Genomic DNA, 18,352 nt, shown 5'->3' with positions numbered 1-18,352 from the left:
ATTTCATTGTGTACAAGAAAAAAAGCAACTAATTCACACATTACAAATGGTTTAGAAAGCAGCAACAACAAAGAGCAATAATTTCCAGCGTTTCATACCACGGTTATCCCCAAGGCTGGTTCGAAAAAGTAAAATTCCAATGGAACAAAAGAGTTTCCTTGTTGACGAAAACAGTCGGACGGTTGCATTGTGTAAAAGTGGTTCGCTGCTGATTTTTACAGAGGCAATTAACAATACTACAATTAAATTAGAATAACGAGCGGGCTTAAAAGCAGATAGTCTCCACTAAAACAATTAATTTAATTAAACGACACAAACAGCATCGTTAGAGACAATCAAGTCGGTCGACTGGCATCGTTTTCATCTGGTTAAAGAGAGAAAACGTTAGGGTCGTGTGTGCATTGCGACATATGGAGCCGTGATTTTTGCTGCAAATGCCCGGTGGTGCGTCACACTGTGGGAATGCCGCGACGAAACGGACGCACATCGCGACTGGTCACATGTAGATCGTGTCAAATGACTGAGACGTTTCCATTAGCTGACATACGTGCAGATTGACTTACGGTCCCATCGAACGTTGTTTTGATTTGGAATTTGTTCTGCTCAGATGTTCGTCAATTTCTACCCACTGTGCATGTCTATCGGTGCGTTACAGCCAGTTCATTGTACAGAGGTTGCTCATTTTGTTGGTCACCCCGGAGGCATATTCCTCTCCCTAGGGGTTATGGTACAACAATTACAAAGGTACAGAGAGGTAGGTAGAAAGAACGTGGCCCGAACAAAACCCACAGCGGAATCCTACGAGGTCCGTAAGCGAATTATCGAAACCACCTAAACAGACTGCAACTTAAATGGTCTTAATAAGAATCGTACAATTACGAATAATGCACAATGGGTCCGCATGATCTATTGTGCCATTCAGATCTCGGTGTGATAACTAGAGGTGAGCAAATTGAATTAATAAATCGATTGTTGGGATATTCAAATGAAGCGTACGTATGGATGGAAGGAAAAAAATCGACAATAACAGTCATGTTAATGGGAACATTGAACGTTTCACACGACTAATGTTATCTAGTTACCCGGGCAATATTTTTGCCCGAGTGTCCCCAGCAATTTCTGTAATGCAACCTACGCGCAACGAAAAACGTCACCGCCGTGCCCGGTGTCGCAGTCGGTCATTGGAAGTATCCTCAATAACCTGAATAAAATTGATATAAACAAGAAGGCAATTTAGATGCAGAATGCGATCGGCCTATCAAAGCAGCGATGTAACCTTACGGGCAATAAGGAATGCCGTACAAAAAGTGACTTGTAGGTAAGGCGAACCTGCCGACTTTAGCATGAAACTTAGGCCAAGAGTGGTCAGATAATAGCTCCGAAGCGGGGTTCATCTGCCACCAGAGCCTAATTGCGCACGCGAATGTTAACAGTGGCTAGCTTAACGGCACCGAAGTTTGTTATAGTTAGGAGTCTTTTGGGCCCTTACAGCCAGCCAGGCATCTGCACAGCATATGTAATCTAATCCCCCCAATGCCACAATGTCTAGCACTTATCTTTGCTCCAGAAAAAAACACATGTCTACACTTTCAATTAAGAACAGATATACAGGAGTTAATTTATGGCTTTTAGTTTGGGCTAATACAAATTTATTTTCGTATAATGTTTTTAAATTTAGACGTGTCGACTCCCATGTATGTGGTCGCAAACACCGTCTATTTTTTTTTTTTTTTTATTTATTTATTTTTACCCAAAGAACGAACGAATTTTTTAATCGGACACGTATTCTTAATTGCTTCGAGGAGAGAGAAACTGATTAAGATAATTTGAAGTGTCCATTCATTATTATAAACTAGCCGGGGCACGTAAATATCAGATGCGAAACGTAATAATAATATCTTAATTATGTGTGTGCGTCGAGATACCGAGTGAAATGTTGGCGTACTCCTTTTTTCCACCCGAAACAATTGCCAACATTCTCGTTAATTCGGCACAATTTAAAAAACCATAATAACGCATGATTATCGGGACATTTTTAAATTTATGTCCGAGATAAATGGTTTTAATGAACGGCATTTAAATATCAGATTGTTGTATTTTATAAAACTGGTTGGAATGGCTTTGGATTAAGAGAAAAGATATACCAAACACTTATTAATAAATAACTGAGTTGCCGTACTAGTCAAGCTAACGGATGCCTTTGCGTTTTTATGCAGTTTTCAATTAGCCGAAGCAAATACCGATTTAAATGGATAGCGATGAATATAAATTTAACCGGTAGACACTGCTGCACATTTCCTTGATGCTCTCTAAACCGGGACAGGTTGCGTTCGTTCATTTATACCTAGTTTGACGACGACGCTTGCAAAACATATTATAATCGCGATTTGCGCAACGTACACACACACACACACACACACACACACACACACACACACACACACATAATCACCTGTTATTTCCACGTTTAAATTGAAACTAGCTGCGTGGCAGCGTCAGACCGAAAGCTCGTCGTCGAACTCAATATTCACAATAAGTAATAAAAGACAATTAATTATCAAACTTTATTAGTCCCCTCAATCGATAACGACACCAATTTATTATATTACTTAATGCCATAATTAAAGATATAATAATGTAAACTGCGAATGATTAATTTGTTAATAGGCGATCAACATGATTTATAACTACAAGAATACGTTATTATTTACACACGTTTCTGCTCATTAATATTCATACCGATTTTCATTGAGCCAAGGGAATAGTGTACGTAAGTGTAATGCACCTCCAGTTTTTTACACATCAACATTATTTGCGTAAGGAATGCCCCATTCCGGAGCTTTAAGTATCAATAATATTAATTGCAGGAATATATGTAAAAAAACGCCGAACGAGTGTGTTTTTAACGGTCCCTTTAACTGGGCGAATAATTAAATAATGGACAGACAACACCAGCTCGTTTAAATCAACTCTAACAAAAAGTGGTTTTAACTCAATTAGTTTTAGTGTCCCCCAAGGGTTAACCTATTACTTTTTGTCTTGCATATTTAACATTGCTGCCCAGAAGGTATATGTATGCCTTGATAACGATTATCTGCAAATCTATAATTATATTTATTGTTCGTCAACGATTCGACTGGTAAAAAAAGCAATTATGGGTCGCCTAGGTTATTAAAACGGAGGCGAAAACGCCGCACATGTATCGAATTAACTTTGATAATTGAACGTAGATTTTGCAACTGCGTACGATTAACGAATACGAATTTTCCTCCTTTTTTTTCCCGCCGACCAAGATAATTGTCTTGACTTTATAATGCAACAGGTTCTTATTGTCTTTTGTTCATTATAATTGCCCTACGAGGGACAGCGATCGATAAATTTATGAGTTTTAATATGCAGGTTACCTTGGCTCGTTCAATTCTTAAGGGTAATATTGATAAATGCGTCTAATTGAAACAAGCAATATTCAATAATAATACGATGTGGGACTAATTTATTAAGGGAATTACTTCCTACACACGCGGTATGTAATTATTAGTGGCGTTCCCGATGAAAAAAAAGGGGGTAATGCTATTAAATTATTCCGCCATTATCTGTTCGTAATTATCAAAATATGTTGGTTTTTGCACGTCTCAATCAATACGTTGGATGCACAAGAAACATCTGTAGTACAGGCTGCGAAAGTGGCTCGTTCGATACCCCTATATGGGTGGAAATATGCATAATAATGGAACTAATGTTGTGGCATTTTATCCGACACTGTACATGCTCGAACAAGAACTTGTTATAATTTCCGTGGTATTTTTCAGAGTCGTTGAGATGCCGGGCGATAACAGTTTCCTTCATTTATTATAAAATTATAGCAAAATAGCCTAACGCTTGGATTGTTTTCAATTACGATTTAAATAATAAACCTATTAGAATTTTTACACCGCATAATTCTTATCGTATCTCCTTAACATCCATTTTTTTTATCCCCGTTTTTCCTGGTGAACTTGAAAATAACATAATTATTAATAATAATCATTAGGCCGGGGCTGTGCTTTAAATGCGAGAAATTAAACGTGCATTCACTACATAATTTGCTGTTTAAAGTGATATAAGTAGTCGGCCTAATTATAGGTTTTAGAGAGACATCTGTCAAGAAAATTATTGGCCTGTTAAACACTGTAAAAGACCACTGTTCACTTCGGTAAACAATTCCGAAGGAGCCCCCGTACACCGCAAGTACGCGTACACATGTTTCGGCTCGTGTTTACATACGAGTACTTAGACCTAAAATGTAATTAACATAAAACTCGAATTCGACTTCGATGCGATAATTTTTTGGTCGCTGCGGTCGATTTTTTTTTTTCGACACGTCAGCTGCACCCCTCGTGTGTGACATGTTACTCGAAAAATTTTTTTTTTTTAATAACCGTGCCATAAACGTATTTACCGTCTAACATAAACGAATTTACAACAGTGTTATAAATTATTTCCGTACAGTTATGCAGGCAGGTGATTTTCGGGGCGTCGGATGCCACGCTGGTCGGACGGGGGGCGGTGGACGGCGGGGGGGCGTGCGCCCGCTCCGAGATAGGGAAACCTTCCACAAACCTGAGAAATATTAATCTGTGCGGACCCATTTAAATTTAAATTAAGGAACTGACCCACCGCCAACGGTTAATGCATCTAAATAAAGAATATGTTTTTGTTGCGTGTGTAAAAGTAATAATAAAGGCACATTTAGCATAAGTCTATTTTGAGGTACGGTGGGATTATGGTAATGGCATTTTATGATTTAATTTCCAATGCAGCTCTACGTACACACTCCAGCAATGAGTGCGAGTTGGTTTGTTTTCGGAATGGGTTTGGATATTAAAAAATAATTACAAACCATCTGATTATCGCATCAGTGGACGTTGTAGATAGGAGAGGAGGCAAGCTGCACTGCCTTAAAACCTTAGCCCGACTAATTAATTTTAATAAAACAGATGGCGCAAGGCGTTACCTAAAAATAATATTCTACGTGTTGCCAAATTATTTTGAATTAAATGTGATATAATCAGCCTGATATATTCCACGTTGTCCGTAAGTTAAACAACGCGTGAAAACGTGCGGGAAACAAGGAAAAAAAAAACCTCCAATATGAATGACTAATTAACCGGCGAAAGAAAAATTGGTCTGGGTAAAACGAACAATACCGGCCCCAGTTATCCGTAATTCTTCCGAATTACCCAACAGTCGTTTAACATCTGAAACAATTCTGGCATTGACGTCCGAATCGACCAACTTGAAAATTAATTGGTCCGAAATAAACGTTGCGAAACCAATCGAGTCCGTTTCGTAAGTTGTGCGGGTGGTTCTGCTCCTGATATTAATTATTTATAGAAGCAATTACTATATTATATGTAATCCAACACGTCGCCCGTTCGGTGGGAAGGTATTGATTACATTCAGTAATGAACGACATCAGAATTCAAGACAACTGTTTAACCATAAAACGCTTTTTGATCATCCACCGATTGCATTATGAATATAAATCACACATTTACCAATTAGTTTTGTGCATTGTGTCTTAAGTTTTCGGTTCATTTTTATGTGTTATTAGAGACTTTTTTTTAGTGCGATCAATAATGGTTTTATTACGTATTGGCAAAGGTTGTCTTGATTGGACGCATTCCTTATTGCTTTTATTGCTGTTAGAATGATTGAACAAGTAACTGTCGACGATACAATCTCGAGAGAATTCCACCAAAACGTCACACGATTTTTAAAGAAAAAAAAAACGGTAGGTGCAGCATTGGGCTAGTTGCATGTGGATGCCCATTTTTCATTTTTTTTTTTTTAATATATAAATAGTTATGGCAGTGAGACAATTTAATAAAATAATAGTATGCAAAGTAGTCATTTAAACGCGATTAGATGCAAATGAAATCTAAGCCAATCCGTGGTTCGAGGTATCGTAGGATTTATGAGATTGCCGGCTTATTTGCATATCGCCGTAATTAGATGTAAAAGTGCGGTTTTATTATTGTCTATCAACGATAACTTCAATTAAACGGCAGTAAATTAAATCGGTGCGATAAAGCCCGGCGCGGGTCGAAATTGAAATGTAAAAGATTTTTACGAGAGGTGGGCCCCGGTGGTTCGTGTTGAGAACGAGATAAAAATATTTGTTAAGAAATTAGACTTGGTGAGTTTTATGGCGCAGAAACGGGCACCCCGATATATCCAAAAACCATTCCGAGACAACAAACACAAAGCCCGGTTTTCGGTGAGCGTACGGGGGCCCAATACAAACAGACGCGAGGTTTTCTTATAAAGGCGATCCAGTTTGGTTCTTTGGCCGAACAAAAGGAGTTCTGCCTGCATTCTATTCATACCACATCACCTGTATACCTGCACAACATCCTGGGTATAGTTTGTTAGTCCGTGTTACGGATAGAATAGGCAAACAACGGCTATCTCCCAGTCCAAGGTTGCCAAGTTCCTTTGCACCACTGCCCTTCATATCAACGAGTCGTTTCGTTGCTGCCTTACATTTTTTATTATTTATTGTTGTCTAATTGTTCTTAATAAATTAGTCACGGCTGTTTAATAGTCGTCATAGGTTTTCTGTGAATGAAACAACGTGCAAGTTGGGCAAACAATAATAAAAATAGACGCAAGATTGACTAATCTCTCGGCAAACTCTTTATTAATTATGCTTTTCACATTAATCCTCTATTATCATTATAAACTGACAATAACAACACGATATAAACCTTTATTTGAATGGTAAAATACAGTCGTTACCAAGCTTCTCCATTCAGCAATTATAATATCTGGGAAAATTTAATTGAATCTGTACTTAACTATTATTTATGTGTTATTGAGGCTGTCTAATGCTGGCATAAATAACAATTTAACTGACACCGCTTATTATTGTTAAAACAAGAGATTGCAATAAAAATAGTTAATCGTGATTTTAGAAGAATTAGTTTCACATTAATTACGCAGAAACCCCGACAAATACGTGTGTGGCGGTGGGAGAATTCACCCGAAAAGATTGAACCCGACTAAATTTAGGAATTTAACACCAATTGGCCTTATTTATGGCACTTAAAATATTGTCATAGAAATCTCCAATGTATTACTGGATTTTACGGGGCCTATCTCTGAGTGAGCAGACACCATAAATTATCTCAATAACATTCGGATTAAAATTAGATGCTGCCACCAAGTCGTAAATTTAATTACTGAATCGTTCCGATGGCATCGGTCGTGAATTCGTGCACTTTTTCCCCATAATGAGATAATTGTCGACGAGAGAGACCATAGTTGGTTGGTGTCATTGCGTCGAGATGGCTTAAGTTGAGCGGCGCCGACTAACCACCATCTAGAAAGTTACCGTATTGTGTTTCTTTCATTAGCATGCTTTTAATCGATGATTTTATGATAGGAATAAAATTAATTAAACGCATACGCGAGCTTAATCGAATACGTGATACCAATAACTATTGCCTTTTAATTTTTATTCGATCGTAATTAATTGTGGCGGGAAACACTTTAAAGTAAAATCTAGGCCACCTTTTATGTCTTTTAAATAATATTATGCAAATGTCTTTCTGATACAATCGTCGCGTTTTATATTATACAACTTCATTTTCTTTAATTAAATAGAGTTTGTTGTGTTCTTAATGGCCTCACTACACAGTAGCAGTTGCGAGTGCCTTTTTACCATACCACACATCTAGATGCCCGATATATTAACGAACGTGATACACTGCTCAATTAAATTGATTGTCGCCGTACGAAATAAAAAAAAAAAAGTAAACAACGATTCGGGTTAAGGTTAGAAATATGTTATGTTAATATTTGCGAGGCATGCCAAAATTGAAGAGTGCCAGCACATGAGAGAAAAAAAAAACAAGGCAATTTAAACCGAAGAATGTGGAACAAAAATTTTTGGTACTGCAACAGTTGAGTAACCTCAAAAATAGAACCCGAGAGTCGCGTCGTTATTTTTAGTGAACGTTGAATGAATTTCGTCTAGTAAAAATCCCCGTCTAGCATCCATTAATTATGATTCATGTTGTGCAGTTTCGATAATTAACAAAACGCACGAAACCACGGATATATAGTGTCGCTTGCTGGAGTATTAATGTCGTTTGTTAATCTTTCTGGGTCCCAGCGAAAGAGTGATTGGGCTAAAATGTTGGCACGTTAACTGGAAATATATTAATGCTAGCAAATATGCGGACCGTAGAGACACAACACCGGGCACATGTGGTTTTAATTTGCCATCCAAACACCCACAGCACTCTCTCACAACATGGGGTCCCGACTAAAAAATAACAAAAAAAAAAAAAAAAAAAAACGCCAACTTTATCGGAATTTCGAATAAATAATTGATTTAATTAGTCTGTGTTTGCGCAGGAAACAACCATAAAATAAAATAAAATAAAAACGACGAATCAAACTAAACATCGGACAAATTACGCCGGACACGTCCGATGAACCGAATATACCGGCGACTGCATAAATGGCAGCTGAAAAATGTTAATAATCACCCCTTATTGGTACGAATAAAGAGACCGTTACATCAATATTAATGTTCCGGTTGCACTTTTTTCGAATAACACACGTACGACGTGTTCACCATCTAATCGCGGCTAAATCCAATTAACCCGTGCACACCCGCAGCTTCCCGACGACGACGACCAATTTTCACATTGACATTGGCGATGCCATATTGGCCACCGGTCCACATAGTTCGGCACAGAAGCCAGACTTGAATCTTTTATACCGGGTAGTCTGTCCGATCTCGCCATGTATGGAACTTGAAGCAGCAGCATTGTCAGGTCTGGCGAGGTCGAATAGCTCACACTTCTAAACGGGCATGCCGATCGCTTCTTGTTGTCGTTAATCGTCACCTTTTAATTACTCCGAGCCAGTAAATTAGTCCGAGAGACAGTCCGCAATACGGACAGGTCGAATTTTTAAATCGGGCAACGTGAGCGAAAATTTAAAGTCCTCACAACCGTTTGTGGTTTAAGGAGACTTGTTTCAATGATTGCAGACGATTATTTATAGATTTCTAATTATTAAAAAAAAATTTGAAAGGAAGTGACAAAATTTGCCGATGTTATAGACTGGTCATACTAGTTTCTCTTGGATGATGTAAATATTAAATTAAGTATTAAATATAGAAGATCTGAAGATTTTGATGCTAAGTTTATTGACTTCTGCTGAGTCAAATTGAAGCCCCAAGGATCTTTAGCAACGTTAATTCTGAAAGATGCGACAAATGCTTTATTTGGTAAATTAGTAAGAAAATTGATTTTTCTGATAAGTCATTGGTGAGAGGCCCCCCTAGTGGTCACCATTTCTTCCAGGGTCAGTTTTATTAGTATTCGACAAGTCAAGGTCACTATTTTAATTGTACATCATCCAAAGAGCATTGCCAGATGAGGGTTACCTGCCATTCCAAAATCTGGGAATTGGTGTACGACGAAAGAGTAAACAAATAAATAAATAAAATGCAAATGCCCCACCAACATCTCCATCGGACGACGGTACCTGTTCCCAAATTAAGATTGGCTTAATGCGACCGAGGGGATTAAAGTGGCAAAGTCAAAGCAGAAACGCCACAATGGGTACCACCTAGGTGGAGATTAACGTGGCAGCAGACCGTTGCTCATTTCGACGGTGCTCCGCGGGAGACGGACCGACGTCGAATTTACCGAACGGCACTCGAGCGTCCAAAAAATTACCAACAATAACAGCGTGGCAGTTATCGGGCATGCATCTTCAACACAATGACGGACCGAGGGGGGAGCCCGATAATGCACAATGCTCTTACATATACAACCAAAGCAGATCTGCTGGTGTACTACAATAATGTGTGTGTGTGTGTGTGTGTGCGACACACAACCCCCGACGTTCACGCATCACTTGCGACGCCTCGATCCTACTAACTCTGACAATTCACCGACATATGCATCACAATGAGGAAGTCACCTGAATGAAACTGCATCTAATGTAGTGCATCTGTCACGTTTTAATTTTTTTTTTTTTTTATTATTATTGCCGTTCTTATTAATGTTATTTTACACGTCCGAAATTGTAACTTTCGTCTTTTGTCCGGCGACACGTCCCTTTAATGTTTCGTGCGGAATTATTAAAACACAATATGGCTGGAAATAAGTGTATATTCATGGCACCGCGAAACTTTTCAGTGTTCCCATTTCATACACCGTTGGCAGCATTTTAGAGACTGCATTACGGGATTAACTTATAGTATTTATGCTCCGTATTCACAAGACCAAGTTTATAAATAGTTTTCCTGGATTACGGGCTTCGCGTCTGACTCACTTTGAAATGTGTCTTTTACAGCCTCATGTCACTGCCACGATACCAATAAAAATCAACATTACATCTTTATAGGAACCATTAGTGGTTTTTACAGATAATTATGCAGCATTTTAATATACAGTCGGAATACATTTACATTTATAGACTGTATCGTTCTCACGTTAAATATTAATTAATTGCGAATTAATCAAAACAAGGCTGCCAGTCATTAGGGACCATTGTTCGAGCAACGCCGGTAACGGAGATACCGAAATTGGTACACGCAAGATTCCTTGACACAAAATTATTTATATCGCATCGACTGAGAGGGAAAAAAACTGAACAATTATGAAATAGAAAGTGTTTCATATCTAATTATTGTTCCGAACACAGGAAACACTAATCGGTCTTATTGCATACAAACCTGCTATTATCGTCTTAAACTTTTACAGTTAAAAACTAATTATTTACGAATTAAAATTTCGACCAAAAACCACGTTTTGTACGTTATTGTGTAATTAATTAATTAAATTTCGGTAACAAAGCAATAGTTTCCGCCACCTCAAAAGCTGTCGTCGAAAGTTTTAAGCGTAACTCAAAATTCCATCCAACTAAAACCATTTAGTCCGACGACCATAAACAACGTATCTCATTGTTCGATCAAAACGAAAAAAAAAAAAAGTTTCAAGTCTCGCCTGACGAATGCAAAAGCCCATGTGAAAGGACAAAAGCATTACATCATAACAATGTTTACATACGTTCAACATAATCATGATTTAAACGATACAAGTACGACTTTATCTATTCGCATTGTTTAATATTGTCAATTTGTGTCTGGACGTGCACACTACACGAAATTGGTTTTACATACGCCGGATACAAATCGGCTGGTCGTAACGCAAGAACACATTTATTGGTTGCGAACAAATTAAACACCGTGCAAAGTAGATCTTGGAACGTCGCACGGGAGGAACAAAAAAAAAAAATAAAAAAGAAAAAACAAACTGGTCCCATCAGAAATATTTGTGGGTGTTAATTAATTTGTAGTTTTTAATTGTGTCCGGTATACGTGCGCACCCAAGTTGTAGAATTTCAATTGCAGAAGCCTTTTGTTCCATTGAAAGGCGACCAACGGTATCAAATTACAACTAAACTCGAGCCTCGACAGAGAGAATGCCTTTGTCGTGGAGCATTGTACGAAGTTTTGGGCCCATACAATCATAATCACCAGGACAATTAAATAAATTTCAGAATTATGCATTCATTGTCCATCATTAAAATTCATTCGGGAAGGCAACAGCTGATTAGGACATTTATTAACAGCCGGAAGTGCGGAAAGGACAAAAAAAAAATGGTGAAAATATGGAACTACGGTGTCATAGATAATGACGGGTTGAAAAAAAAAACAATATATAATCATCAATTACGGAAAAAATTATCGGGATGACACCGCCAGCTTATTTGGCTTATTATTCACAACATCATTATTATACATGGTTTATGAATTTATCATGGGGTTTTATAGTTTTATGCCAACGTAAACTTTTAATGCTAATTACTCACACTGATAAAACGCACTCGCACATGCATAATGCCCACTTGATTTTAACGATCATCTCTATAAAATGATTGCGAAGACGGACCTACATACCCGTTCTCATTCGTGAGATGCGATATCCCCAATTGTTAATTGCATTTAAAATTCAAATTAATCACGCCTCATCGGTTAACCGAAATTTACGACCCGAAATCTAATCTAAACTATGCCCATAAAACACTGCATTAATGTGAGCACGGGAAAATCGTTTTCGATTCAGTGTCAACAACCCGGAATGTACGTACGTGTGTGTGTGTGTGTATAAAAAAAAAATAATATTTATAATTTCGTTATCTAAATTAAGGTGGGGAAATCTCGAGGAAGTGGCACCGTCGTCACATTTTTCGCAAGACGTTTTAATTGACCGCACAAGGGGCAAACACCGTTATCGTCACTTTTTACTATATTGACACATTTAAAATAATTATTAACTCTTCTTACGAGCCATAATGTCAATGTTTAATTTTTATGGATTTACGACCACGGCCGGGTAACCTGTGCAGCACCCAACACTGGTAGCTTGACAGACGTTGCTCAATGTTTACTTTTTGATTATAGGCTTAATACATATTTTATAACTGGTTGTGGCAAATAAACGTCACACGTTATATAGAGAGCTCATAAATTAGCTCGTATTCCTACATATAAACTATGTATTTCGTTTTAATCAGCGGGGCAAATTAATTATTGTGACAATAAACGCGGGGCACCTGTGCACTTTTATTCAGCAAAACATCTTACGGATGGTACCGAGATAAATGGATGTGTGCGTGTGCATTGTACGGACCGTATCATCATCGGCTCCCGGTTCGTACGCTATCTGTGTCTGGGGCTTAAACTGAACAAATAAATTCTTTGAACAAATTCTGATAAGGTTGAACGGGTGCGTTTTTTTTTTATAATTGATTCCGATCGATAAACAGTTAAGATTAGGTCTAATCTGAGTTTTCGCCTTTATCCATGCTAATGAAGGACTATTGTATCTAAAAATATGTTGTCACAGGTTTTTATTGAATCGGTAGTCAGGGCCATCAATTGAAACGCGTCGTATTTATAGAAAAATTAACACGGTTTATTTAGTGCTTGCAAAATCTATTGATTTTTTTTTTTTTCGTATTGATTGTTGTACATGCTGATTACAAGTGCGATTACCGATTAATTTGATGACGTCGATTTTTGCATAGGTTAATGAGCGGTGCAAGTATTTTCGTTGGCACCACTAAAATTTATATTAAGAGATAAAACCTATCTTTATGTGCACTATAAAATCCATTTAATAGGCGTAAAAATATCAACAACCCATATAAAAGTTTAGTTTATGTTACACTTGATAAATGTGCAATATGATTTGATTTTTACTTTCGTACACACACACACACACAATGTGCTTTGTGGTCTTAACAAATAAATAAATAAGCACGTTAATGATGTGTTTTTGTATAACCGACGCATCTTCGGTATCAGTTCGAATTAAATGCGGACGAGACGTGGAGTTTCAGGTTTTCGGGTTTTTTTGTGTGCCCCGATGTCATATTACCAGTCGTCGTTTTTTTTTTTTTTTTGTTTTAAACCGAAAATATTTGAGTGAATTTTAAATTTAGTCTGAGGAATTCGGATTCTCAGGTTTCGAACCATGTGGCCCAACCATCGAACTAGTCAAGGTCTTCGACGAGAAACCGGGGGGTTGAAAAGTGTATTAGGTTCAGTGCACTGTTACCCCATCCGGGCCTTTCTCGGAAATACATCTGTCCTGACTTAAAAATATCACCGCAAAGATTAACTTAACGTTATCGATAACCGGGGAAAGGAAAGCTGAGTAACTTTCGTGGTAGTAACGCCCTTTGGGACGTGCCCGGTAGTTTTTCGAAAATAGATTCGGTAACAAAGGCGGCAGTTTCGAACTGAGAAATCGTTTTTTTTTTTTTTTTTTCACGAATCGATGGTAATGGTAAAAGGCTGAGGGGTTATAAAAATAGTTTACACACTTTTAACTACAAATTACTATTTAATGCATTGTATGACAGACATTTACGAGAGACATAAATTATAAAAAATTAAAGGATATGTACAATAAAACTAAGTATCTGTTTTTATTAGCGATGAACATGTATAAAACTACTCCATTTCACTTTATTGTTCTACACACACAAACTCATTATGCCCGGAATACGTAATAGTGAATTTTTAAAAAGCCGATTTCAGAGAGCGATCCGTTAATTTCAGCAGTAAAACATGTTAGCCATTAAAATTGTTTATGTTATTCAAGCACATTTCCACTGTGTTATTCTACATATAGTTAAAGACTAAACAAACCTAACCGAATAGGGAGAGGTATTATTCATTTGGGTGCAAAACAACTTCCGTGTTGTTTTAAACTTGCGTTCAAAATTTTGGCACGGAGTCAACGCAATTAAAGCTTGATGGCCGACACGCATTAAAATGGGAGTCTCTCCACCGAAAAAAAAAAAATTATACAACAAACAACACAAACGATTTCGTGTTGAATGTTTCTCTTGGATGTGCCTCATTTTAATATACATATATATACGGGCCCCTCGTGAAATTTATATTTTATTTTCGATGCCAAATGCTTACCATGTGTCCGACAAAAGTTTTTTCTTATTATTATTTTTAACGGTCAAATTTTAGTTTACGATTTCTCGCCGTACAAATTGTACCAAAACGAAATACGTCCAGATAAAAGAAGTGCTTTGCGTCACATTTTTATTCGATTATTGATGGCATTTTATTGGGCTAAACAATTTAATTGCAACAACGTCCAACGACGATTATAGTAAAACGTAGTAAAACGCCGAAATAATATGGTAGGTATAAAATATTAAGTGTCTTGTTAAAAATGCATATTACGAGGCATCTAATGTCTATATTTAAGTCGAAATTGTCGGTTTCGTAGATTTATCATTTAGGGCCCGATGGCAGTAAATCATACCTGCCCTACACTGTTACGGACACCCGTCCAAATATTTCAAAAGAAGAATTTTACAGTTACAAAGAAATCCCCCCTGAATTTTCGACAGGTAAAAGTTACTGACTTTTCATTACCTGCTGTCACGTTTTTTGATGAATCCTGTCCAGTCGAACAAATTTACAACTTGTTTTATTGTTTGCTCTATTCGTTTTTCTGACTGTTGACTTGCCTTTTTTTTTCCTCCTTCAGCGTTACATTGTATCAGAAATGCAATTAAAAAATATATGATTTTATTTTATGATTCGGACATAAAACTTAAAAAATGCTTCCACCGGTGGTCGCTAATTTAGACCGTAAGTTCTTAACGTAAACGCTATAAAAAAGCTGTTAAAATCGCCATTAAGATAAACATTATATTTATTTATATTTAGCTGGCGCTTTATATGTTTGCTTGAATATTAATTATTCCGTATTTTTAATTTTATTGATTTATAATTTATAGTTAATAACATTAAGAAGGTGTAATGGGATGAATGTGATCGGAATGAAGATTGTGACGTGGCCACTAGATTACCGTTTTATTTATTATTGCCGTTTAACCTTAACATTTGAAGATCACTTGAGAGTTTTTAACATTCTATAACAATTGATGGACAACACGTGAGCTCTTCACCCATTAATCCCAATTATGAAAATGTTAAGTAATAATAATGGTATAATATTTGAATAAAAATAAAGAAATTACATTAAATCACCAGTGATTTTTTGAAACAATTGATGTACAGGACGTGACTACTTTATTAAATCCAGCAATAATTGTATAACATTCAAACGACAACATTAAACGAAAGAATTATAGAATTGTAATTAGTTAGTGAGGCCGTGATAAAAAACGTAGACATTAAACATCTTCGATTTGATTATGAAGATAATACCCGCATATATAATTTCTCAGGTCGAAAATGCACCGTTCCCGATAAAACGTGGAGGCAATAAAGCCTAATGTCGAAAGCAAATTAAAAGCAATAGAATATCGTAACGTACTCGAGTGTTTTTTTATTAATATATCAGTAGCAAAGATCTAAATAGTGGCCATTATCTAATGAAGGTACCTGCCATTCCACTATCGCACCCACTTATCGAAATTTCAGAGGCGTGTTGAGAGCATTAGGAAAATTTTCCACCCTTTGTCGTACTCGCGAGACGGGCCCGGTGCAATTTTTGCAAAACAAACGACCCGAATGATAAACAATAACGGCCGCATTATCCAGTGAATCACTTCCATCCCCTGCTAACCGTGTTCCAAGACGGCAACATAACCATTAAAGGGCCGTTTTCGCGGTCGTGCCGTTCCAAGACCTCTTGATGTTCCTTTTACGATTCGCAGATAGAAAATTTTGCGGTCCCGACCCCGATGAGTTTTTGACTTTATAATTAGCGGCACCCTTGTACCGTTCACCTAGTCCATGTGCAGCATGGACGGTGAATCGGGGACCATGAATTTGAATGAACGATTTACCACCCGATTCATAATGGAGGAATACATAAATAAACTTTAGGCAAATTTACACGTTCAGCTGTTAAAGAGATCTCTCTATGGGGGGAACAGTTTCCGGTTACAATGGGGTTTTTCAAACGCGGGTCCCACCCCTCTCGGCACAATGTCATCGGTGTTGTCTAGAAATTTTCGGACGCGTCGCCCTCGTGAATGACTTCTTTTTATTTTTATTTTTATTTTTTTTTCGTGTCGAATTAAATGCGGTGCAGACACGACGAGATTCCGTAAATAATTTTCCGTTCGTTGCCGAACCGTATTCCAAACTTGTTTGATGGCCGGCACGAAAACAATGAGTTTAACACATTTTACATATAGACGGACTCAAAGTAGTGTTTTAAAAGAAAATCCGATTACATTCTGAATGAATAAATATTCCTGGAGTACTTTTATGAATGTTAAATATTATTCCATGCACTTATGCAGTAGAATATTAAAATGAAATTTACTATTTTTATAGTAGCATTGCTTTAAATGAATATTACTGTATAAATTTCGATGTATCAGGAATACAAAGTGATTGATCCTCAACATACTCGAAGATATATACGGAATACAAAGTGTTTGATATCGTCGACTCGGTACGTAGTTGCAAGGAGGCAATGCAAGAACTGGAATCACCTCAGATTTAACCAGAAAATATATATACCGGACACTCGAAGAAAGCAAACGTTGAATTTTAATGGCTGAATAAAATTTGAATTTGATTTGTTCCGGAAGATCTACTACACATGGTGTTGTTCACTTTTTGTAACAGTTGATATGCTCAAAACACGGTTAAATTGTAATCTAGCATTTTTTTTTTTTCGTGTATGTGTGTGTGTTGTGGAAGTGCTCGTGTAGTGCTTGTTCAAACAAATTCAATTTTTTCCTGACAATATGTTACCAGCTTGTATGCAAATAAAATTTAACTAGTCCTCTCGACATAAATTCAACAACAATGTGTTTTCCGTTATCATAATTTCAAGTATTTCGTTGATATTTTACATGAGTTTTTATGTTTATTGAATACGATAAGGTAATCAAGCCGATAAGTCGGGATATCAACCGTAAATACAATATTATAGACCTAATAATTTCGGTACATGTGTAATTGTTAATAATAAACTTACCTGTTTCGAAAACACCGCGATGTCTTCGTTGAAGGATTCGGATGAACAAACGTCACCGCCAGCAACGCCCGGCTCTCTTGGTGTACAAGTTGCCAGTTCACATTTTTCGAAAATCAGTGCCAGCAAGGGAAACAAAGGGTGTCTGTAATACAAAAAAACAAAAATTATTGTACATGGTATTTTTATGAGAGGGCAGCGATTTGGCTCAGAAATCGGTGACGAGTGATGTCAATATGACTTAATAGTGTGTTCAGTCAACACCTTATCAGAACAATTTGGTGTTAATGTATTGATATTTACAACTTGATATATTAACCATTTTATTCAACAGGCAAATGGCACGTTTACATAACGTACATAATAATTTATTATATTTATCCAGTAGTATCGTGGTTGTAATTGTTTAAAACAAATTATTTATTTTTAATGTGAATTCAAGATTCGGCCGCATGATCAAAATACGCAATAATTTATAAAAGAACGTTGTTTGTCAAACATGTGAAGTCTATGCATTTGACCCTTAACATTTATTTTTCTTGATGTAATAAATAATAATGATGAAGATACGTCGTGGTGTGTGTGTGTAAATAGAATCAACTTATCAATGAATTAAAAAAATCAATCGGTCCAAGACGGTCGCGTAAAAAAAAGGAACAATTAAGATAATACTTATATTTAATTAAATTGTAAACAGGCTGACCGACCCATTGTTGTATTATTTTTTTTTTCCATTTTTTTAGCAGACCGATAAATCCCTTTTGTGACGGGCCCAACGTGTGATATATGAAAGGTACTTTTACTTTTCGACAATTTGTAAATAATTTTTTATTTTGAAACGC

The 18,352-nt window shown here is 36.8% G+C and overlaps 1 protein-coding gene across 2 annotated transcripts in view; it reads right to left on the bottom strand.

The window, feature by feature from the left end:
- LOC109609161 (homeobox protein homothorax) overlaps positions 1-18,352 on the bottom strand; it is a 58,758-nt gene that overhangs the window by 29,028 nt on the left and 11,378 nt on the right. For both annotated transcript variants that reach the window (XM_049967695.1, XM_049967693.1), the window contains one exon: positions 17,514-17,655. In XM_049967695.1, coding sequence (XP_049823652.1) covers positions 17,514-17,655 — 142 coding nt within the window. The remainder of the gene's footprint in view (positions 1-17,513; positions 17,656-18,352) is intronic.

This window comes from Aethina tumida, chromosome 1, assembly GCF_024364675.1.
Source record: "Aethina tumida isolate Nest 87 chromosome 1, icAetTumi1.1, whole genome shotgun sequence".
In the NCBI taxonomy this organism is placed as follows: domain Eukaryota; kingdom Metazoa; phylum Arthropoda; class Insecta; order Coleoptera; family Nitidulidae; genus Aethina; species Aethina tumida.
The sequence above is the reverse complement of the archived record's forward strand: the minus strand, read 5'-3'. Positions and strand labels throughout refer to the sequence as shown.